Below are 24817 nucleotides of genomic sequence, written 5' to 3'. Positions count from 1 at the left end.
CCAGCATGGCATCGCGGTCATGTGCTCAGAGGCACATGACTGTGCTACACTAATCATAGCAGTCACACGCCGTCCAATAGGGACGCAGAGCCGCTCCAGCGTGGTAGTTATGGGAGATGCGGTTACAAGGAGCTCATTCACTTCTATGAGAAATCAATCAGAAAAACGATCGAAAATAAGATCGGACATGTCGCAAATTATCTATCGAACCATCTATCTGCTGAAAAAACGTATTGTGTATTCCCAGCATTAGACTTCTTATTTTTTAATCTTTCTAGAAAGAAAACAATCTTGCAAATAAATGAGGTGTCAAAAATCCATTGGGCAGAGTAGGCCATACACAACTGATTAAGACACATAAGAAAGTTAAGCATGCTCAGTGTGTCTGGTAGTCAAGATACATGATTGATGTCGTTAAAGCGGATCCTAGATGAAAAACTAACTATAACAAGTAACTGGTCTATATATCTTCTCTAAAGTTTTTAGATAGTTTACACAGCAAATCTGGCTGCACACAGCTTCAATAGTTTATGATGATTTATTCCTGTGATACAATGAGAGCGGGCATGTTCTGTTTGTCATCATTACACAGGTAATCTGCAAATGCATCTCCACCCCTCAGCCTGTGAAAAATGCACTCCCCCCTCCCCTCTGCCTCTGAAATCTCTGGCTAATAACCTCCTCCTCCTGCCCAGACTGAGCTCCCATAAGCCCTTGCTACATGGGTCTGAGTGCCTTGGCATTTTGGAGAAGCTGTGGGCGAGGCTTGTTTAGTTTATAGGGAATTAGAGTATTAAAACAAAGAAAAAAGTATTTGGCTTGAGGAATGCCCTATAAACTATATGTAAGGAACACAATTATGCAATGAATAAAAATTCATCTTGGATCCACTTTAAGTAGTTACAAAATTGAAGTTTGCCAGTGATGGTCATTGAATCTGGCAAGGTGTCTACCCCAGGTATCACACTTTCTATATGTAATTCCATTTTACGTGTACATATCAGTTGAAAGATGTACAGTATACATTCGTAGTTTCACACAGCAGACACCTACTAAAAGACAATAGACATGTTATCATGTGTATATTCAAACATCTGCTTGTGTTTCAACCTACAAAAGAATTATTGGTATTTTGTCAAATGCAACATTGTGAAGTGGTCAGAATGTGCCACGCAAAATCTTCTTTACTTATGTGCGAGAACAAGCTAAATGCACGTTCCTGCACATTAGAAAGCTATTTATGAATCTTTAATAGCATCAGTAGTTAGAAGCATACAATCACATTAGTAATGGGCTAAGGCGCCTGATTTCATGCTGTGGATGCTGAGAGTGCAATAAAGTAATCTTTAACCAACCAGCACATGAGGCAGTGTAGTGATTCTGCAAGTGTATCTACTTAAATCTTAACTCCAGAAAAATACAGACACTTTATTTATTCCTCAAAAACACGGATTGTGGTTTACATAAAGATAGTATAGGCACCTCACCTGAATCTGCACCAATAGTCCCCTGCAACAAAAAGGATGGCATGTGGCAAGAACTCACTCCCAAGCAGCACCTGGCTATTCAGTCTGCAGTGTAAGACTGTCTGCAAATTTAAAGGCACAGCAAGTGCACCTGCAGTATCAGATCTAGCAAGGGCTGAAATGGTTAAAATATCTTCTCTGTCCTAAAAAGAGACATCCATTACACATAATAATACAATTACGTGATTAGCAGGGACATGCGTGCAGGTCTTCTCATGTTCCCTCCTAACCACTGCTGTGTGACTTGGGAGCCACATTACCCGTGGAGTGATCTAAGCTTCCAAATGTAGGTGAGGAATACAGACGGGGTCCCAAGCATTCACACCACCTGGAACCATAACCCACAAGATACACCCCGACCAGGTGGGAGCATCACAGATAGCGTTTCAGGTGCCCTCACCACCAGGGAAGACCATCCACAACTGCTCCACAAAAATACAAACTCAAAGGATGGCAAGTGCTCACTCCCAAGAAGTGACTGGCAATTTAACTTGTCTGCAGGGTAAGCCTGTCAGCAAATATAAAGACACATCAAATGTACCTGTAGTACCAGATCTGGCAAGATACCCTGAACAGCATCTCTGAGATGATGAGTTTCCTACAGCAGGAAATACCTCAGTGATGATGGATTATTGCTGTGTAGTTGTTCAGCATAGTCCAATCAGCATGTGCTCACTGATCCATGTTGAGTACATAGGGAAAAGTTAGAACAGGTTGATGGCTGTGTTTTAATGGCTGCCTGGATCACAGGACTGGCTGAACAGAATTACACTTCTTGGCAGGTAAGGCATTTCACATATACATTTATTCAGCGGTGTATTTAGCTGTTGGCCTTGAGTTCAGTTCTTCAGCTACCAACTACAGTACTTGACAAACAATGCTTGATTTTGTTAGGTTTCCTTAGAGATGTGACTGCTCCTAAACTTTCTCCTCTTTGTGTGTACTTTTACTATCTACATTACTCCATGTGTTTCATTTTGGTAGGTGTCCTTTCCTATTACATTCTCTGTCTGATAAGGTGAGGAACTGTATGGAAGATGATGATGGTGAATATAAAATCCCTTCTTCTCACCCTGTACCTTCACGTCTTTTGCCTCTTCACTGTCATAGTGCAAAGCCTTTTTCTAGGTAAGACACATTTTCAGTACTTGGACAGTGCTATCCCTCACTTGATAAGTTCATTTCCTGCTGTTGTCACTGTTGAGAAGTTTGTGTAAGGTTCATAGGGTCAGCCTGTATATTGTCTTATGGCACTAGATGTGTCCTTGTGACAGTACAGACCTTATAAACTTTGCCTGTGTTATTTATGAGGTTTATCGGAGCACAGTTATTGTACAGATTTAAATTTGCAATTGGTTCATGGCACCTTTTTCCCAGGTAAGATGCTGCCTGTAGCCAGTCCTTCTTGCATTAAGAACAAAATACATATATCCAGGCACATCACATCTAGTTAGGACATTAAATAAATATCTAGTTAGGACATTAAATAAGTTAAGGAAAGGGAGGTGCTGAAGGGGGTGTGGCTAGAAAACAGCAAAAATCCATTAACCCTTCGCACTCTCGCATGCAAATGTTCAAACAAATGCATTCACAGATTTACTCACCCAGGCACAACTGTTATCCCTACAGCTAAGTTAAAAGCCGGGGTCTTAGTTCACAGAAGAATGCATTCTTATGCTTAGTCACCTATACTGCGCAGAAGTACCCAGGTAAACATTACATTAAGAAAATACAGTTTTTGTCTGCACACTAGCAGTGTAGCAGTTTGTCTGGGGCCTTAACTCATTCACATTTCTTAACAGGAGCCTATCAGGCTACAGAAATTGACCGAGCTAATAGTTATGTCAACGCGCTGTCATGTTATGCTTCCAAGTTCATTTCTGTGCTTTTCGTGAGCTACTGCATACTGAGTGAAGTTGTATACCACAAATCTTCATATTTTTTTCTAAATAAGTCAGCATTACAATTACGTTAGGTCAGTTTGTGCCCTTACAGGTATTTTATAAAGATTACTTGGGTACTTTTCGTATCAATATTTTATTTGCTTTTTTGTGTCTTGCTTTTAAAAACACGGTAAGATATAATATTTGGTATAGACTAGTTATTGGCATTTCAAGACAGGGGAAGCCTTTAAAAGTAGCCCCAAAAAATGCTTCTGTATACAAAAAATGTATGAGAAAGTTGGGAACTAGCTGTAATTCTATTTGAGATACTGGAGGCATTTATTTTTATATGACACATAAATGACCATGGCAATGCATATGCATTATTGTGTTGGCTCCCAGACACCATCATTCCTGCCCAATTCTGATACTAAACTGTCAACATTCTCTATGAAGTGCTCTCTATGTGTTGAGGAGGGCTGCAGAGGTTGGCTTTTGTAGTTAACTTGAGACCAGAGTCACTATAACAAACTCTGCCCAGATTTGGAACTATTTTTGGGAAACTTGTGGTACAGTTTCCCAAATTAATGCAGGCTTTAGCTTTATTGCATAACATAAAAAGTACAGCTGGAGCAGCATGACCTATGTAGGCATTTTATATGTTTATATTAGGCAATTGTATTGTTGTTCTGATTTGATATATTTCAGGTTTTTTTTACGTTTTTTTTCTGTTTGTTGCCTGTACTTGGAGTATAATCTTTCCTGTTTTATTATATGTATGTATATATTCCAGAGTGTGATGAGTTTGGTTGAGCAGGCTCTTTTGTCAATATTACACTACAGTTCTCCATCACTGTTTGCTTCCTTTGACTTTTTCATTTTGCAGACACTGCCCCAAAGAACTTGCAGCTAGTGATTCAGGATCTCTTATCTTCATGCTTTTTCTTGGACAGTGACTCAAAAATGTTAAAGCTTAAAGTGGATCCAAGATGAAAAACTAACTATTACAAGTAACTTGTGTATATATTGTATCTAACACCATCTAGAGCTGGATACATTGCTGACAGGGTTACTGGGCTGTGAGAGGGGGCACTATTAACCCTAGCCACTAGCATTGCGATTGTATGGTAAATTGAATAACTCTTTAGCAGCCAAATAAAGTAAAACTTCATTTGGCTGAATTTTTCATGCCACTGGGGAAGTTTTCCCTCACCAGACTGACAGGCTCGGCAGGGTAGAGTGGCAGCAGGGATCTCAAATACATACCTGTATGGACAGCTGGATCGTCGTCTTCTTTCCCCACCCTGGTGGCGGCGATGTACTCCCGGCAGTTCTCCTCTGTTCCGATTACATGTTATGACATGTGATTAGAATGTAAGAGACTGTGTCAGCAATACAGCACCACCTGGTGGTGAAAGAGGGGTGATGGAAGAGTCTCTTTCATCACCCCACTTCCACCACTGGGTGGTGCTGTAACGCTGACACGAATCCCGTTCACGTCATTTCATGTGATCGGGACTCAGAAGACCTGCCGGAAGTTCAGAGCTGCCGATGGAGGAAGAGAAGATGCCATCTGGAGCAGGTAACTATAGTTTCTTACTTTCATGCACCCGTTTGCCTGCACTAGGCAGCCAAACGAGTTATCCCGTCAGAGGCCGTCACTGCACAAGCAGCTTTAAATGATATATCTCATTTGAAGCTGCCATTGGGTTAAAAAAGAAAATACATTTTGAAGGTTGTTATGCTTTAATTTGATGCCACTGTCCCTGAGTGGCTTCTCTCTTGGTTAATTCTCTGCAGAATAAGGAAAATATTAATTGCAATACATAATATTTCAGTTACTTGTTTAGTTATGTGAATTCAGAAATTGCATAACAGGCTTTCTCAAAGTAGATGGTTATACTCCGTCTTACACTTTTCAAACTGTTCAATAGCGCTCTCTCTCTAGGCAAATTCATGATTGAAACTAAGTAGCGGCATTGATTTCCCCCACCCCACCACCATTTCCCCAGAAGGTAGTGCATCTCTGAGGCAATGAGGCACATGTAAGGAGGGGAGAGGTGCAGTATTTCAGGCTGCAATCGCTGAATTTGTATAGAATATACATGTTCCATAACTGCACATTTATTTTTGGGGGATGCGGTTAACAAATGCACTTTGAAAACTGAAACCGATAATTTACTTTTTCATTACTTTTGGTTACATGACGTTAATGCACATTGTAACAGCTGACCTTTTTGTTTTCAGGTTGTGCGAGAATGGACAATGTTTGACAAATGGGAATCACAGTGACACATCTGAGCTAAAAAAGCTAAAGCCTCCTGATCTTGGTATGCATATATTTTACTTACCTCAGTTACCACGTCTGTCCTTATATTTCTTAAGCTGGCCACTAATGGTCCAATTTCTAGTCGAAAAATCGTTCGAGCGATCAGAAATTCTGATCGGACGAAAAATCGTTCACTACACCATCAACTAACCAATCTTTACTTCCTATCTATCACGACCACCAAGAAAATCCAAATTTTCGTTCGACGAAAATTCATTCGGGCGACATTTTTTTCACTCGTTCATAATCGATTGTGTCCACCAATGGAGATTATTTACAACCAATCCGATCAGAATTTCTGATCGCTCGAACGATTTTTCGCTAGAAATTGGACTGTTAGTGGCCAGCTTAAATGCATGCACAGGTTGTTTGTTGTGAAAAGAATACACAATATCAATAGCGGTATTGATGTAACCATGTTTGAGAAGAGAAAAAACACTCAACACCTTCCATTGTACCACAGGTTAAATAATCACTGTCACAATCATGACCTTCAAACGCAGTGAGACAGATCACTGAACGTGCTAGTAAGCTAAGAGACCAGTAAAGTGTAGGTACTAGTTCTACCATATCGCACCTGGTTGTGAGAGACTATCCTTAAAAAGATTAAGGTCTGATGCATCCTGGCTGAGGTTGCTAGAACACTCTTTATTTGTAGTGAAGGTAAATTAGATCCGACAAAATCAATTAACTTTTTGCACAGTAAAATCAGTTAACCCTTTGCACACTCTCAAGCAAATCTAACATCCAGGAGCCACTACCACCCCTACAGCTAAGTTAAAATGCAAGGTCTTCATTACAAAATAATGCATTATTTTGTATTGTGACAATTGCCGCAGAATTTGTATTGGTCTTAACTCTGGACCTATAACATGCATGCTGCACGAATGCAAGCATACAGTGCATCAACCTATCAAAAGCTTAGTAGCAAATGTCCGGACGTCCTCTCTTGGGACAGATAGTGCTTCAAACTAATCCCACAGGGGAACTACAATATACATTCATGTGCACTATACACACACCAGCATCAGGGTTAATTGAGAAGGCACAGCTAGAGAGGACATAAATCCCTATTGTAGCTCCTTTGCGGGATTAGTTTAAATCACCACCTTTCCTAAGCAAGGATGTACATTTAAAAAAACACTCCAATTGTATTGAAGTGGTATATTTGCAGTTCTAAGCTCAAAAGTTTTTTGTTTGCACAGAAAATGGTTGAAACCTCTATCTGATTTTATTGTTGAAACCAAGGGTTCCGAAACTGGGTGCTGCGGCACCCTGGTTCACCTTGAGCCCATCCCAGGGGTGCCTCGACATGCATTCCCATCCTTTGTGTGTGCATTGCCATCAGGCAACCGCACATTGATATACAATGCGGCTGCATTACCCGCCAGTTATCCTTTAGTCCTGGCAGCCATGGTTCAAGTTGGACATCAGAGGAATTGGGGTGGAGCGACGGATCAATGTGCCTTGGCCTGTATAGGTAAGGAAATATTTATCCAGCTAATGGGGGTCACTTAGGGTGAGGTGATGCTGCATAATTAAAGTGGGTGTTACTAACTGCAGTGCCCATTTGAGGAGATGTCTATGTGCTCTATAAGATTTACTCTTTATCCTTGTGCTGTTCATCCAGGGGGGATGCTGCATAATGAGGGAAATGCTGCCATACTGAAGTCTAGGATGCTGGATAATGGGGGAGTCACTGACTATTTGGAAAGGGTTGCTTCCAGGGGGGTGGTCAGTCATTAACTACTTGGAGGGGGGTTGCTGTCTAATAAGAGTAATGACAGCATTTTGGTAGTTGTTTTTGCCGAGCGACGCCTTAAAAAAAACCTCAAAGCCATGGAGGGCGCCCTCACCCAAAAAAAATTGAAACACTGATTGAAACCATAAAAAAAGGAGTAGGGCAGATTGCATGTAATTGATTCAATCATAATTATTCCTCTTTATTGCATAGATAGTTTGAAGAGGCCACCCCTAACCCCTAAAGATAATCTATGAGATAGGCAGTCAGTACCATAATACTCAGCCAATCACTAGGCATGTTTGCAATCGCATGCAGGAATGAGGCTTTTGCATGTGTGGAGGTTGGATGCTGACTTATCTAGTGAAGGCAGGATTAGTGGCTATTCAATTTGTAAATCCATTTATTATTTCTTGTTGTACCTGTTGAATATATTTTTTTCCTCGCTGTCATGAAGCATGGAGATGACACAATGAATTCAAAATCATATAGTTATTTTCAGACCAGGGATTGGGGATACAATTCACTATGAGCCACCTGTTCCATTGACTGCCAAATGTGGTATTTACCCTGCCAGCTGGCAAACTAGATAATGGAAGACTGATAAATGGGGAAATGGCTTGTGGCACAGTTGTGGCAAAGGTTGATGCTGGTATGGGTGGCATAGGTGAGGAGAAGTCCACTACAAGCAAAGCAGATATTGGAGGTGCAGACACAATATTTGTCAGGAGTTACTGGAAACAGGTGTCCCTCTAGTAGTGGCACTTCCAAAGCTCATCCCTATTATACTTAATAAGAAATCCAGCCCTGTGTACTCATTACATTTTCTGCATTCTGTTTACACGTTGTTCTTCATCTCCTTTTCAAATGATCTGCCAATAAGCTAAAATATAGAATTAAGAATGAAAATGTTTCTTAGTGTCTGAATTTTGCTATTGGTAAACAAATTTACTGTTAATTAGCAGCAACAGCTTGGACTAGATTTTTACCCATAATGTAAACTTTGTGTGATGATCATATGCAGATAATTTGGTGAAAACATCCAATTAGTAAGATACCAAAATGTAGATTGAAAAATACATTTTTTTCTTGGCAATCATCCTCTACATGTATCTAAGTGGACGGCATATTCTTCTTTGATATGCAGTTATTTACACTAAACTGAAAACCTCATTACAGGGGAAAAAGTTCCAATCCATGAACCAAGCAGATTGAGCGCTTTTCAAGCTAAGTCTTGTAATGGATTTTGTGCTTTCAGTAGTTTTACTTTTATCTTCTTTTCACTCTTACCCTTATTTTTAGATTTATTTTTTGAAGGATGGAGGACACTTTGGCAGTTTAGTAGCGGCACTTGGCAGGAAAAAAACTCTAGTGTATAGGCCAAAAGCTTTTCAAAATGTTGACTGAGCAAAAAGAATTGTAGGTGTCTGTGGAGGATGACCACAGCTGTGTATGAATGTGCTGATTTCACGGGCATTTTATAGTGGCATCATATCTCCATATGGGCAATTTGTAGATGCAACCACTCTGTTGTCAGGCCAAGAATTTGGATTTACTGTGAGATGTGTTAAATGGGCTCCGACACTTATCTGTAATTTGCAGATTATATAAACTGCAATGGAGAATCGTGGTTAAAGTGTACCCCAGCCGAAGCTCGGGTCAATAAGTAAATGCTTACTTAAGAAGAGGGAAACCTCTGCATTATATATAGGCTCCCCACTTTGTTTTCCAGTCCTCCTGTACTGAGCGTGGACTCCCCAAGGGTTATGGACAAAGGCTTGTCAGTAATCACATCAGGGCTGCACTTCTCTTCAGGCATTTGCCCATACTGCGCTTGCTCCTGTGTGAGCGGCTCCCTGCTACTGCATGGCAGCCTCCAGAGACTTCCTCCTCTTTAGGTATTTACTTTTTGATGTAAACACCTTGTGCTCACTTTGAGTGTATAATTTGGGTGCCCAGATCACCGGAGTTGAACTATCGTGTAGCCAATCTCACAGCTTGAGGCAATACTGTGTTAACTGATGCCGCTGGGATGATAATTGGCACCAGAGTTCAGTTATTGTATAGCCAAACTCTAGCTATTGTGCGGCAAGCATGAACGTGGGTGCCAGAGTTCAACTACTGTATAGCCCAACCAAGGATTGTCACCGTGCATATATAGCTGAGTGATGATATTACCTATAGATATATCCGACTGTTATTGGCTGTAAAATAGAGATATCCGAGTGACAGACAGGTACAGTTTAGGCATGGGTAGGAGGGGGTTATTGTTAGGTGTACTTAACAGTACTTAACAATATTTCCCTAATACAATGTATGGTGACAATATTTCATTTGGAACTAATATTTCATTTGGAACAAATTACAAGCCCAGTCCACACAGACGCGAGTGCGGCTGCGCAGCTCTAGGGCCTAACCCCCCTCCCCCCCCGATCCACGCTACAGGCAAAGCGTGCCATGGCCGTGTAAGACCACCTGAAATGCCCACACACCTTCCTGGACTGCTATAGGGTGTCCTGTAAGCCTGGATATTTAGATACAAATCTCTGAATTATGAGATTCAGCACATGTGCCATGCAGGGTACATGTGTCAACTTTCCCAAATTCAAAGCAGAAATGAGATTGCTGCCATTGTCACACACCACGTTGCCAATCTCCAGTTGGTGCGGGGTCAGCCACTGATCCACCTGTTTGTTCAGAGCAGCCAGGAGAGCTGCTCCAGTGTGACTTTCCGCTTTGAGGCAAGACATTTCTAAGATGGCGTGACACCGTCGTACCTGGTATGCAGCATAGGCCCTGCGAAGCTGGGGCTGGGTAGCTGGAGAGGAGATCGCAGCACCAGTAGAGTTGAACGGCCACTCAGCCGAGGAGGAGGACGACTACAGCGAAGAGGATGGAGTAGGAGGAGAAGGAAAGGAGGTGGCAGAAGGCCTGCCTGCAAGCAAGCCATGGAGGTGTCACTAGGTCCGCTGCAAAGCCACATACTCCCTGCTTGCCAGCGGTCCCCAGGTTGACACAATGGGCTGTGTAAGTAATGTACCTGCCCTGACCGTGCTTGGCAGACCAGGCATCCATGGTCAGATGGACCCTTGACCCCACGCTGTGTGCCAGAGATGACACCACTTGCCTCTCAACTTCATGGTACAGTTTGGGTATCGCCTTTTTGGAGAAATAATTGCGGCCTGGTATCTTTCACTGCGGTGTCCCAATGGCCACAAATTTTCGGAAGGCCTCAGAGTCCACCAGCTGGTACGGTAACAGCTGGCGAGCTAACAGTTCCGCCAAGCCAGCTGTCAGAAGCCGGTCAAGGGGGTGACGGGCAGAAATTGGCTCCTTCCGCTCAAAGATTTCCCTCACGGACACCTGGCTGCTGCTGTGGGCAGAGGAGCAGGAACCGCTCAAGGTGAGAGGCGGAGTGGAGGAGGGAGGCTGTGATCGTGAAGGTGCAAGGGAGAAAGTGGCTGAAGATGATGCACCTGAAGGAGGAAGAGGAGAAGGAGGGTGGCTTTGCTTTTGTGTGCTGCTTTTCCTCAGGTGGTCTTCCCATTGCAGTATGTGCCTTTTCTGCAGGTGCCTTCGTAAGGCAGTTGTCCCTACGTGGGTGTTGGCCTTTCCACGGCTCAATTTTTGGTGGCAGAGAGTACAGATGGCATTGCTCTGATCTGAGGCATACACATTAAAAAATGTCCACACCGCTGAGCCACCCTGGGGTGATGGCACTATGATGGCATCAGCAGCTGACGTTGAAGGGCATGTTGGCTGGCTGTACATAGGTGGCGATACATGGCGCCGGACACTGCCACCAGCTGTTTCTGACGACGCGCTCCCCCTGCTTCTTTCAGGAACTCGTCTCCTCCTACTCCTCTCTGACTCCTCCTCTGAACTGTCCCCCTGTTCATCTCCTTTATTGGGAACCCACCTGGCATCCGTATCATCATAATCCTCCTCCCCAGCTTCGCTTGCCTCAGACACCTCATAAACTGCACCAACAGCAGGTACTTCATCATCCTCCTCCTCACACATTACGTCCATAGTGTTGCCTAACTCAGACATATGAGGGTGGTGTAACTTGCTTAGCACCTTCATCTTGTTAAATGCAGCGGATGTGGTGCTTGTAGTAGCGCTGGTGGCTGCGGAAGATGAGGTGTTTTGTGTTAAATAGTCAACCACGTCCTGACAATCTTGGGAGTTGATGGGACGTGCCTTCTTCTGAGCACTGTACTTTGGGCCAGGGCCGCACAAAATCACGTCAGCACGACCTCGAACAGACCTGCTGGGTGGCCTGCCTCTGGGTCTGCCCCTGCCTCTACCCGTTTTTTCATATCGGGGGGGGGGGGGGGGGGATGAAGTGAAAGGTATGCACTGACTTGACTAATGTGCAGTCACACAGGTGCAGTGAAAGGTATGCAGTGACTGGTATTCCAATACGACGTGCAGCTGTCACACAGGTGCAATTAACAGGTATGCTCAGAGTGGTATATTACACTGCGTGCGGTCACACAGGTAGTGTGAACAATTATGCAATGACTGGTATTACAAATGTGCACCTGTCACACACAGGCAGGTACCGGACAGGCACAGTGACACTGCGTGCGCTCACATAGGTAGGTGGGTGCACTGAAGTGAACAACAGGTAGGTATATGCAGTGAGGGGTATTACAATGTGCATCTGTCACACACAGACAGGTACCGGACAGGCACAGTGACACTGCATGCGCTCACGTAGGTAGGTGGGTGCACCGAATTGAACAACAGGTAGGTATATGCAGGGATGGGTATTACAATGTGCACCTGCCACACACAGACAGGGACCGGACAGACACAGTGACACTGCGTGGGTGCACTGAACAACAGGTAGGTATATGCACTGATAGGTATTACAATGTGCACCTGTCACACACAGACCGGTACCGGACAGGCACAGTGACACTGCGTGCGTTCACGTAGGTAGGTGGGTGCACTGAACAACAGGTAGGTATATGCAGTGATGGGTATTACAATGTGTACCTGTCACACACACACACAGGTAGTCCCTGAATGTGCTGGGCCTGACAGTGGCACACACAGTAGGAATTACCAAGGCTTTCTATGCAACACAAGTGTCTGTGGGACACACACACACACACACACACACACACAAAAATAGATCACAAGAACAAGATTAGCTCTCAAAAGAGCTGTTGAGGGGTGCTTTCTTAGCAATAAGAATCAGCAAGGAGCAAGCTAAGAAGCCTACAAGAGCCTAACTAAGCTTTTCCTATAGGTCTCTGCACAGCATCTCTCCCTTCACTAATTACTGCAGGCACACGAGTGAGTCCAATGCCTGACGCTGCCTGCATTTTATAAGGGGGGAGTGGCTCCATGAGGGCGTGTTGCCTGATTGGCTACAATGTGCCTGCTGACTGTGATGTAGAGGGTCAAAGTTGACCCTAATGATGCACTATGCGAATCGAACTTCTGGAAAAGTTTGCAATTCTCTGCGATCGCAAACCCTGGAACCGTTCGCCGGCGAACCGTACGGACCATCTCTAATTACTAGTAGGCCAACAGGAAGTAGTGTGTGGATGTGTTATTTTAATTATTACAATGACCACAGGCATCCCATTGACACAAGGACTTAGGTCAATAAATGGCAACTGCATTCCCATTCATTGATCTCCCTTCTAAAAATCAGCGGTGGGAGCGTGCAGCTGCGATAGACGAGTATCTACGTCCCTGGGACTTTTGATGAAGTCCTGCAGGGTGTAGGTATACTGCACTTGGTGCAATAACTAGTTATTGCACACTTACATTAACAACACATAACCTAAGCTTTGCATGTATAAAACAGGCAACGCTATTTGTGTAACTCTTTGCGTAAATTATGCAAATGTAGTAATTGATCCTGACAACTAAATTTATTTGATAAGGGTAGTTTTATGTTGTATAGTAACTTCAAATTTCTTTTTTCCTAATTACTTAGTATGTTTTTATGTAATAATCGAAACATTGTCCTTGTGTTTGTTTGCTTGTTTGGCCCGGTCAATACGTTAGGCCTTTCTTGTTGTGAATGCCGTAGAGAGGAGGTAGTCTTCTATGCCAAGGCTTTGAATACTGGTTTGCTGTAGTCAACTGGAAATGTTTCTCTACCCTCTGGGCATTAGAGTGATAGAGAACTGTCCAAAGTACTTCAATAGCTTAGTGAAGTGGCGGAGGGAGTGAGGCTACTTAAAACAGAAGCCAGCAAACCATTTTCCGTGTAACCTGATGCTCCTTCTATGCTGCTGGATGCTAATAACAAGAGCTTATCTGCACCAAGAGCGGTGCATCTGACAGCTTGGAATGTGATGCAAGCAGCTTTCACTGGATAAAATGTGATGACCGAAGTGAAAGCTGCCTGCATCAGATTGTAGGCTGTCAGATTTTACTGCTCTTGCTTTTGGTAAGCTCCTGTCATTAGCGTCCAGCAGCCAAGAAGAAGCATTGGGCTACACAGGAAGCTGCCTTGCCAGCTTCTGTTCTTACAGCTGAGTAACTTTGCTCCAACTCCTCAGTAACTGATTAAATGCACCATATGTTAGATGGACACAGCCCACTGTCTCTCATCTAGAGAGGGGATGTAATATCTGTCAAACTGCAGAATCCATGAGACACAGAATTGTAGCACTTCTTCCAAGGGGCGCATCCAAAATGTTCTTTGCCAGACACAAAACAGCCAGCTGGAGACTTCTGCAGAGGAAGGGCATAGCTCTGCATTCACCTTGTGTTAACCCTTAGACTGCCAGCTAACTTTTTACAAAAGCTACACGCCAGTGCCAGCTATGTTTGTATTGTGTTTATTAAAAGTGTTGCTCAAATCTACAGGTACCAAAGTCCACATTAGTTAGGATTGTTATTAAGGTGCAAATACATTTGAGATGATTGAGAATTATGCTAATTATTATGATACAGAATTATGCCAATTATTATGAAATTCTACCGTAAATTGAACTTACCAAATCTTGCAGTGAAAGCATTTCATGGCAGTCTAAAAGTGGCCACACACCATACGCATTTTTTTATTTTGATTCAGTTCAAGCATTCCAATCCAATTTTCCAATTTATCAGAGGTTTCAATCAAAATCTTCGAGGTACCTCGCACGTAATTTCACGATAAATGATAAACTCCCAAAAAATTGGTTAGTTAGAATAATCAAGAGAAAAAAGGAAATTCCATTGGATTTCACAACTGAAAACAAAAGCTTTTAGATTTTTTTTCAGGACAACCAATCGTATTTATCAAATTGGTATAAAATTGGATCTTTTCATTGTATGGTGTGTGGCCACCTTAAGGGTTTAACATCAAATGACATAATTTACAAAACTAACGAACAGAAACAGTGGTAGCCTAGTAAGGGGATTAAAGGTGGCCATACACAGATTAATTTTCCCATTCAACTCCCTGCAGATTCAATCACTCTGATTGATTTGGATGGAAATGTGTTCCTTTAAATGTTTGTTTTGATCAATCTTGATCTCAAAAGCATTGACCGAACAGGATGGAAAATCTAGGTGAATGGGGGCTGGCATGAGCAGCGAATGATTAAAGAGACACTGAAGCGAGAAAAAAAATATGATCTAATGAATTGGTTGTGTACTATGAATAATTACTAGAAGATTAGCAGCAAAGAAAATATTCTCATACTTTTATTTTCAGGTATATAGTGTTTTTTCTAACATTGCATTATTCTCTAATATGTGCAGATTACACAACACTCTGCATTCAAAATGAGTCTTTCAGAGCAGTCTGTGAACTAATGACCTCTCCTCTGCCAGAGGAAAAGTAAACACTTGAGATAATTAAAGTCAGATACCAGCCCTCTCCACAACTAACTTAGTCGGAGAGCTTAATGGCTTGTTTGCATAGAGATAACAACTGGAGTTTCTCAACTCTTCCTGTACTGGAAACAATTAGACTGATGTATCTGATCTTAATGTTTTATTTCTTAGCTGTGCTACACATACAAATCATAATATCATAATTTTTTTTTTCGCTTCAGTGTCTCTTTAATAGGCCATAGCGTTGCATTGCATTGACCAGTGCATCACTGCAGCTTAATAGATTTTCAGTAGACAGCCTGGTGGGATCTATGTGCTGTGTGCGGTAGTAATTGATTCCGGCTAAATCAATTCCATTCTGAAAGATATTGATCATTTTGGATCATTGGGGGAAATCTATAAATGTGGACATATATCTGTCGACTTGGCGGCCAGTTGACCACTCTTGAATTGAATGAAAACCGGTGCCGCCACAAATATGCCTGATCGAGGATTTGACTGATTTCTAGGCGAAATTGGTCAAATGTATCAGACATGCTGGGAAATCTTGAGCGAGGTCAATCGGGTGCTTGGCGGTAACGACATTCACTAATCACAAATGCGACCGAAACCCCTGGCCACTGTCCCTTCCAAATGTTTTATGTCATGCCATTCTCCGAGTGTCCACGCAGTATTTCCAAATTGGCACCCGATGTGACGACTGGCATAGAACACATGAGGCGCTTGTGTGACATCACACACGCCCCTTATGGGCTATACTCTTGAGTGGAATATTATGCACTGTGAACCATTCAGGCACTATTTCATTAGACAGTACTGCCAATCTAGCATGGAAGTAACTTGAAAGAAACTCGAGGTGAAATTAAATTGATAAGAAATTGTATCTATACTCACACACCTGAATATTCCTTTTTTCTTTAGAATCCCAGAGTTTTATTTTCTTTTGAAACATTAAAAAGTAGGTTTAATGTTATATTATTACATATGACTATGATGCAGTCTTTCAGTGTCCCAGAAGCTACATTTATGAACTGTTCAATGTTTTATCTATCCCCTAAACTCAGAAGCTGTCCTCTGCCAGGCAAGAGTTTGAGGAATGTAATTCCTTATCAGTGAGGATTAATCAATAGTCCAAGTATGTCCCGAATAACTCGGCACTGTGCAAACACGTCTATCTTATCACGTCTCATGTCACCTCTGGTACACTTTAACCGCTTAAATGAGTCATCAGGCAAACCATAGTAAAATGAGTGGTACTTACCGGGGGCTTCCTCCAGCTCCAAGCTCCCAGGATGTACCTTGCCGCAGCTCTGCCCGCAGCCGTTCACCGCAGCTCCGACCCGGTCCCTGGTGATGACGTCAGAGCAACCTCCAGGTCGCTCTGTACTGCGCCTGCGTGAGCGGCGCTGTCAATCACCGCCACGTGGGCCAGAGCGGACTGCACTCCAGCCCACGTGGCGGCGATTGACAGCGCCGCTCACGCAGGCGCAGTACAGAGCGACCTGGAGGTTGCTCTGACGTCATCACCAGGGACCGGGTCGGAGCTGCGGTGAACGGCTGCGGGCAGAGCTGCGGCGAAGGACATCCTGGGAGCTTGGAGCTGGAGGAAGCCCCCGGTAAGTACCACTCATTTTACTATAGTTTGCCTGATGACTCCTTTAAGGACAGCGGTGTTAATCCCCCCAAGTGACCAGGCCATTTTTTAATAATTACGCCACTGCAGCTTTAAGGCCTCGCTGCAGGGCCGCACAACTCAGCACACAAGTGATCCCCCCCCCCCTTCTGCCCACCAACAGAGATTTCTGTTGGTGGGCTATGATCGCTCCCAGGATGTTTATTTTTCTTTTTTCTATGTTTTAATAATAAATAAAGCTATATTTCAAATCAGGCAGCCACCATCCCTGCCACTCTCCGCCGCTGCCAGCCTGCAGCAAGTTGCTTTCCCTTTTGTGATCTCTGGGGTCACGACGCTGGAAGGAGAGAGAGAGTCTCTTCCAGCGTGCGGGGGGGGGGGGGGGGGAGCGGCAGGGAGCCGTTGGGCGTTTTGAGCAGGTAATCCCTCTCCTCCCATTACCCTCCGAAATTTTGACAATTATTGCCGCTAGTTGCAGGGGGTTATAGCGTGGCAATGGGGGTGTGGAGTGCAGAGAGCCACATCTGGGGGGCACAGAGGCATGTCATGAGGCAGAGAACATGCCTCTGTGTCTCATCTGCCCCCCCCCCCCCTCACACCGCCTCGGGTTCACTGCAACCACTTCTTCCCATAGGCTGAAGGTTTTCAATACACTCCCGCGGTGCATGTGCTTATTTATATAAATGTCCTCTTGGCACTAATGGTGCACAAATAGGGCTACCATAAATGTCCATTTTGCAGGAAGAGGTTAAATAACACCTAAAGTAAGAGGAATGTAGAGGCTGACATGTTTATTTCCAAAACAAATTGCCTGGTTGTCTTGCTGATTATCTGCCTCTAATTTAATTAGCCATAGACCCTGAACAAGCATGCATATCAGGTGCTCTGACTAAAGTCTGACTAGATTAACAGCATGCTTGTTTCAGGTGTTTCAGACAGGATTGCAAACAAAGAGATCAGCAGAGGTGCCAGACAACTGGTCTTGTCTAAAGAGGTATTATACTCAAATTTCATCTATGGTCTAAAGCATTAAACACAGCATAAAATTAACAGCTAGCACCACCTGACTGTTTTTTAAGGTACTGGAGAGGTTAAGACTCGATGGGCTTGACTTGCTTTATCAGAGTCAACACACTTTATCAGAGTCAACACGCCTTATCAGAGTTAACATGTCTTATCAGAGTAGCATAGCGAGCGCTACGAACTTATGGCTGCTAATTGGCAATGATGAGAGCTCCACTCGTCCTGTCCTGAGCCCCTGCGGGTCCAATCACTTTAAAAGGCATTATCCCCGCACTTTGATTGGCCCAATAGGCTGCCTGTCAAGTTTCCTGTCATGTGACAGGCAGCCTATTGGGCCAATCAAAGTACGGGATATTGTAATTCAAAGTGATTGGACCCGCAGGGGCTCAGGGCAGAACGAGAATTCGCAGGTATAAGTTTGTGACGCTTGCTATGCTACTCTGATAAGGTGTGTTAACGTGGATAAGGCATGTTAAGCATGCTATATATTTTAGTGAATCAAGCCCTTGCTTTTCACTTTTAGGTTCTAATTCATACTCTTGCATTACCTGATTTTTTTTGAAGTGTAATAAACTGTAAACAAGGCATAAAAGTTCCTGCTGTATCTGGGGGAGGGGACAACTTTCTCCTTTATTTGCCCTCTAATTACGCAATTAGGAGTCAATCTGATAATTTGTCCTGTAGCTGCAATGATATCAGTAGAGGTAGCCATATACTTGATGATTTATATCATCAATATCCGGCAGATTTAATCACTGTAATCAAATCTACTAGAAAAGTGATGTTGCAAACAATGCCTGATTTGGTTGGTCTGCAGCATGGAAAATTTTGCGTCAATAGCGGTGACGACAGACACAGAGTTGGCAGCACAGCTATCACCTGTCCCATCAGCGTGTGTCATCCATCGTCTGGTAGCATTCCAGCGTGCTGCGGGGCTCTTCCTCCCTGTGCTTTCTCTCCCTGTCATGTGACAAAAGTTTAAGGTCAAACAGTAGAGGTCCGATAGCATACATGCCAGCAGCATACAGTATATGCTGTTTGTACTTAAACTTTTGTCACATTATACAGAGAAAGAAGGCACATGGAGGAAGCACCCTGCACCATGGAGAAAAGCCAGTGGACACGGGAGGGTGCGTGCTGGCAGGACAGATGAGCGCTCTGCTGCACACGGGGAGCACAGATGGGGGAAACCGGGCTGGTCAGGCAGGTTTCCACAGAATTTCAGTAGTTTCAAGCTGAAATTGTTTGAAAATATATGTGCTGTGTGTGGACAGCTAGAGATCACTGTTTGATCGGATTTGATCAGAGAGGGATCTATCTGATGGTTGATCTGATGGCCAACTATAAGTGTATGGCCACCTTTAGCTTCAGTGTAAATATGCATTCAAAGGACATCAGAGCAGTCATTTAGTATTTCATATTGATTTGTTTTACTGGGTTTAATGCATTAAAGCAAAAATGTAATTTTTAGCCACATACAGGATGGAGTACAAATAGGGTTGTGGTCCTGCTGGGATGCTAACTTTATGTATTTTTACATGAGCAGCTGAAAGCAGAGAAGTGACCCAGGTATTTGCTGAGCTGCAGTCTTTTTATAATGATGTCACCCTCTTGGCTTCAGAGCATGGTGAGAGGGGTGTGTGAATTACAAATAGTTTGACAAACAAAGCGGATTTCATGTATGTGTTATTAAAGGACCTCCGTTGCGAAAATATTAAAATTTAAAATACATGTAAACATATACAAATAAGAAGTACGTTTCTTCTGGAGTAGAATGAGCCATACATTACTTTTCTCATTTGTTGCTGCCACTTACAGTAAGTAGTATAAATCTGACATTACAGACAGATTTTGGACTAGCCCATCTTATGGGGGTTTCTCAGGATTTTTTTTTATTTTTAAAAGCAATTAGTGAATGGCAGTTGCTCTGTTCAACTGCCAAATCAGGGTGCAGCAAGCAGGGAGGCTGGCCAGCATCTTTGTATAAATCTTTTTTTCAGGGAAAATCTTTATAAAGAATAAAGGCCATGCTGAAAATCCCCCATGAAGAGATGGACTAACCCAAACCCTGTCGGTAATGTCATATTTCTACTACTTACTGTAGACAGCAACATAGGAGAAAAGTAATGTATAGCTCATTTTACTCTGGAAGAAATGTACCGGTACTTCTTATTTATGTGTTTTAAATTTTAAGATTTTCGCGACAGTTCCTCTTTAAGTGAATTTATAGCAGTTCCAGCCAAATAGCAATTTTAACCATGTTGGGAACAATTACAGAACATTTTTTTTCTCTACTTGGACAAATAGCTGACAGCACCAACATTTTTCACAAATCCTCAAAATTCAGCATATTTTTTTTTTTTGTTAGTAAACAGCTTTTGCTGCTAATGCTTCATGCTTTTTCTACATCTGCTCTCCTTTCTCTCTTCCTGTAGAATGCTGAATTTAAGAAATCTCATTTTTTTTCCTTATCGCACCTGTACAATGTTGGGAAGTGTCACATCACTTAAAGCATTAAATCCGGTAGCAAGTTCCCCATTTCTTTGCTGGTAGGTTCACAGAAAATGTTATCCGCTTTTTCTCCCCCTAAGCCTTAACTGGAGCAATACAATGAGATTAGATAACATTACTCCAAGGACTCCTGACAGCTGAAAGTAGGGCTTGCTCTGCTTCTTCTTAAGTGCTTTATATCGCTTTAATGCCTTTCTGCTGGATTTTGCTGACTTGTTTTGTTTTAGATGCTTTCTTTCCTTGCATTCTATGATAGTGGAGAAGGTGTTTGTTATGACTTGCTGTCATTTAGCATCTTCTCAGAATTTTCTCTTACAAGTCTAGTTGTGTTGTTTATGTCAGAGAACACCAAAGCACTTATTTAAGCGTTTATTCTTTTTTCTTTTCACCTTTACCTTGTAATAAGCGAAGCATGACTGGGATTTAAAACCGATGCTTATACCATTCATTTGCTAGTTGTACATGAGATTTCAGAGAGATGAAATGTATCTGTAATGTTTTTTCCGCCAAGTGTTTTGCCCATGTAGTATTTTGAGCATGTTGACAGATTCCTCGCTGCTGCCTCTGGGCCAGATCATTATTATTATGTATTGTAAGGCTGACACCTTCCGCAGGGTTTTTACAAAGTACATAGTGGTATCTAGTGATGGCCATGTCTAGGAGAACTCATGGAGAAGTATGTGATCACTTTGGTCAGGTGATAGATATGCAAGTCTCTTGTTTGCTGGTCATGATCATGTCCCAAAGCAGCGTGAGATCACAGCAAATCAGAGCTTTGCAAATCTATCAGCTGATCAAACAAATCACATGCTTCTCCACGAGTTCTTCAAGACCTGACCATCACTAGTGGTGTCACTAACTGTCTCAATGTAATACCTACCATAGTTATAGTCTAATGTCCTCTACCACAGGCACAAAGTGAGTACACACACAATTACTGTCGCCTTTTAGGGTTTGGGACTCAATCCCTCAGGCAACAGCTTGCTGCCAAGTGCTGCACAGATGCTTCATGAACTTATAGGCTAGCAATAATTTCTGTTGCCATGGAGTAGGGAGAATTAACAATGTGCCACACCATGGAGCTGGAGGGGTAAGGCTATATACACTATATCCGGTACGTTGCGGAGCCAGAAAAATAGGATTGCAACTTACTGATCGAAAGTTTCATTGCTCATGTTCAATGTAATGCGACACTTACAGTACAGTAAATTTAGCAAAAAAGAGAAAAAGAAACTCCCTCCCCCTAAACATTTATATAATCAGTACAAACCTAAAATGGGTAAACCAGTAAAAAACAAAATCCTGTAGGAAAATATAGTGTAAATACAGCATCAACATAATTATAAACTTGATTATACAATCATCTGTTCATGAATGTGTAGTAAAAAAGGTAATCTATATAGAATAGTGAAGGTGAGAGAATACAAAGGGAATAATGCCAAGGTGCATGTGTCAGAATTGACAGAAGTAATAAAAACCCCCAATGGGATATAGTAGAAAGACTGGTGGGGAAGATGAAGGAATAACAAGAGAGGTTAGCAGTGAAAACAGTGGAGTGAATAGGTTGGCAGGAAGGTGGCTTGCGTTGCTGAGCTTACCAAAATGAGAAACCGTAAAGGGCTTGTGTGCATGTTGCTCTATTTGTGCAACTCCCACTATGTAGTTTGCATAAAGTGCATTGTGTGTGCATGTGAATTTTACAGATGTTTCATGAATCTGCTCCTATGTTAATCGAATGATTCTGCTATAAACAACTTACATTAGGCATGACAGATTCCAGGGATTGTTATAATTCTCTAATGGCTCATGCACACGGGGTACAGCTGTCGCCGCAACCACGTGGCACGCGCGTGTTGCGGCGACAGGTCTCCCTTGTGTATGACGCGCGCGCCCGAACCGTCGCCCGTCGGAGCTGTCGCCAGGCGATTGACTTGTTCAATCACCGGCTACAGCTGTCGCTGCAACTGTCGCTAGTCCGCGTGTGTATGCGGACTAGTGACAGGAGACGCAATGCAAATGAATGGAGCATCCAGCCGCGGGATGCTCCATTCACAGACAGCTTCCGCCGCGTCTCTGCCTTTCTGGCGAGACGTGTGGATAGCTGTCACCACCAGGGAGCTATCGCTCCCTGGTCTCTTGTAGCCATGCAACGGGGACAATTGTCCCCCCGTGTGTATGTAGCTTTAGATCCTGGGAACAGTGTAACTGCATGATTGGAGAGCAAATCTCTGCTCAGCGGGTGTTTCAGCTGTGGTATAGCTAGAACTCAGCAGAGTAATAGCAGTAGTTGCTTTTCTATGCTATCTTGATTATTATGTAGCTAAACCTCGATGCTGAAAGCAACAGAAGGTGAGAATTTCCAAAGGTAACAGGAAAGGCTGTGCACGTGGTTAATCAGTGTTGCCCAATGGGAATTGGGACCTGATCCCTCGGGCGGTAATGCAAGGCCAAGGCTGTACAGACGCATGTTCTGTTCTATGCAAGTGGCAGAGCGACACAGGAGTTATGTTGCGCAGCAGGCAGGGTAAGTGGGGGAGAACTATGCTATTGGCTGAAGTGACAGATTTCTGGCCAAACAGCCGAGGGGAGCATCCCAAGTTGCTTCTGTTTATTTATTCATTCCCACATAAATGCCCGATGACCGTTTTGCAAGTATTTTGTCAATCTGTGCCCAAAGACTCTGTTTTGGTTTGTTAGATTGCAAAGACTAAAAAATCTGACACAGGTAGAATCCACTACTAACTTTTTCTCCCTCCCTTCCTTACAGGCATACATTTCATCATAAAGCTGAGTTCTCAAATGTATTTTGTTCTGTGATGATTTGAAGGGATTTTTGTCCTGAAAATAACTCTGTTGTGCTTGCATCTCAGGTGCCTTTGGTGTGCTCCAATATTATTTAAAATTAAATTGGTTGCACCTGACCAGAGGCAAAGCTACCTAAGGTAGCACAAAAGTATGCTCATGCTGGATCCACATACCACTGCACATTCCCTGATCCTCTGCTCATTCTCCGCAGTCTTCTAATCACTCCTTGAAAAATTTGACTTTTGACTTGCGCCAAATTTTCAGACCGGAAGAGGCAGGCTTGTAGTGCTTTTCCCTCCTATCACCCACCTTAAGCAGTGAGAATGGGGCCAGGACACAGGAGAGAATGGGAGGATGATAGGAGAGAACCTCAAACCACAAGCCTGCCTCCTTCTGTCTGAAATTTGACTTTAGCCAAAAGCGTTATTATGGGGACTGGGAGAAATAAGGAGGACTGACAACTCACAGAGGTATGTGGATCCAGCATGAACATACCTCTGTACATTGGCACAACTGTTATACATCATAGTATACCTCTGTACTTACCATAGGTAGATTTGCTTTAGGTCAGTTGTCATTTAAAAGATAACACCTAAAACAAGTACCTTTTTAAATGTGTAGAATTTGATGAAACTCCTTTGGGAACCAAATACATTTTGCTTCCCTCCTCCAAAGGCTGTGTCTTCCCACAGATGCAGACCTGCATGTGTGTTTTTTATGTGAAATGACATCTGTAGCTGACAGCTTAGTCTCTAGACATCCTTTTACGTGGTTCCTGCTGTCAGGAAATGCAGTTCTTGATTTATGGCAGAACTTAGAGCATTAGATGTGCTTAATATTGTTAATGAAGCTTAAAAATGCATGAATTCTGTCCACACGCAGGTGAAGAATTATTTGACAGCCCCCCTCCCTCCCAGCCCCCACCTCCACCACCACCGCCAGCACGCATCGGCATCACTGAGCATGCAAAATCCTCGGCATCGGGAAGCAGACCAAATTCAGGCGTGGACTTGTTATTTCCTTCAGTGGGTAAGAGACTGGTTCAGCAAGCAAATAAATAAATATAGAAAAAAAAAAAACTTATCCGAAAACAATTAAATGGAAAACTATTACCACTCTTTTCCATTTGATGTACTTTATTGATTCCTTTCTGGAATGTCAGATACCATCATGCATTAAATTGAAAAACATTAAGATTTGCATTAAATCTCTCTCCACTTTACGGGAACTTGCCACAAATAGACACACTAAAAAGGTGCTCATTTCTCCACATTTGGGAATTTCTGATGGCCATTTAGGTAAAATGAGCAGAAAATTGATTTGTCTCTGGGCTGTGGGTCACACAAACATAAGATGCACTGGAGCAGTGCAAATTAAAATCTGTATTAGGAAGGTTCATAAAGACTTGGAATACATTTAGAGTAGTTCATGAAAAGACTTATCATTGTTATACAACTGAAGGAAATCTGAAGAAGTTAAAGCTGAAGAAGTTCTGCTTGTAAATAACTATTTGCTATTGTTACATTTACTATATTTATTTTTGTAATGGCACACTCAGTGCTCTTAAAG

At 42.9% G+C, this 24817-nt stretch overlaps 1 protein-coding gene across 3 annotated transcripts in view; it reads left to right on the top strand.

Annotated features, from left to right (window-relative positions):
• Positions 1-24817, top strand: part of CBLB (Cbl proto-oncogene B) — a 234863-nt gene that overhangs the window by 185061 nt on the left and 24985 nt on the right. The window contains exons 13-15 of one of the 3 annotated variants that reach the window (XM_068268454.1): positions 2511-2654; positions 5657-5739; positions 24131-24277. In XM_068268454.1, the coding sequence (XP_068124555.1) occupies positions 2511-2654; positions 5657-5739; positions 24131-24277 (374 nt within the window). The remainder of the gene's footprint in view (positions 1-2510; positions 2655-5656; positions 5740-24130; positions 24278-24817) is intronic. The other 2 variants (XM_068268455.1, XM_068268456.1) reach the window with 2 other exon arrangements.

Source organism: Hyperolius riggenbachi, chromosome 2, assembly GCF_040937935.1.
Source record: "Hyperolius riggenbachi isolate aHypRig1 chromosome 2, aHypRig1.pri, whole genome shotgun sequence".
NCBI classification, from domain to species: Eukaryota; Metazoa; Chordata; class Amphibia; order Anura; family Hyperoliidae; genus Hyperolius; species Hyperolius riggenbachi.
The sequence above is the reverse complement of the archived record's forward strand: the minus strand, read 5'-3'. Positions and strand labels throughout refer to the sequence as shown.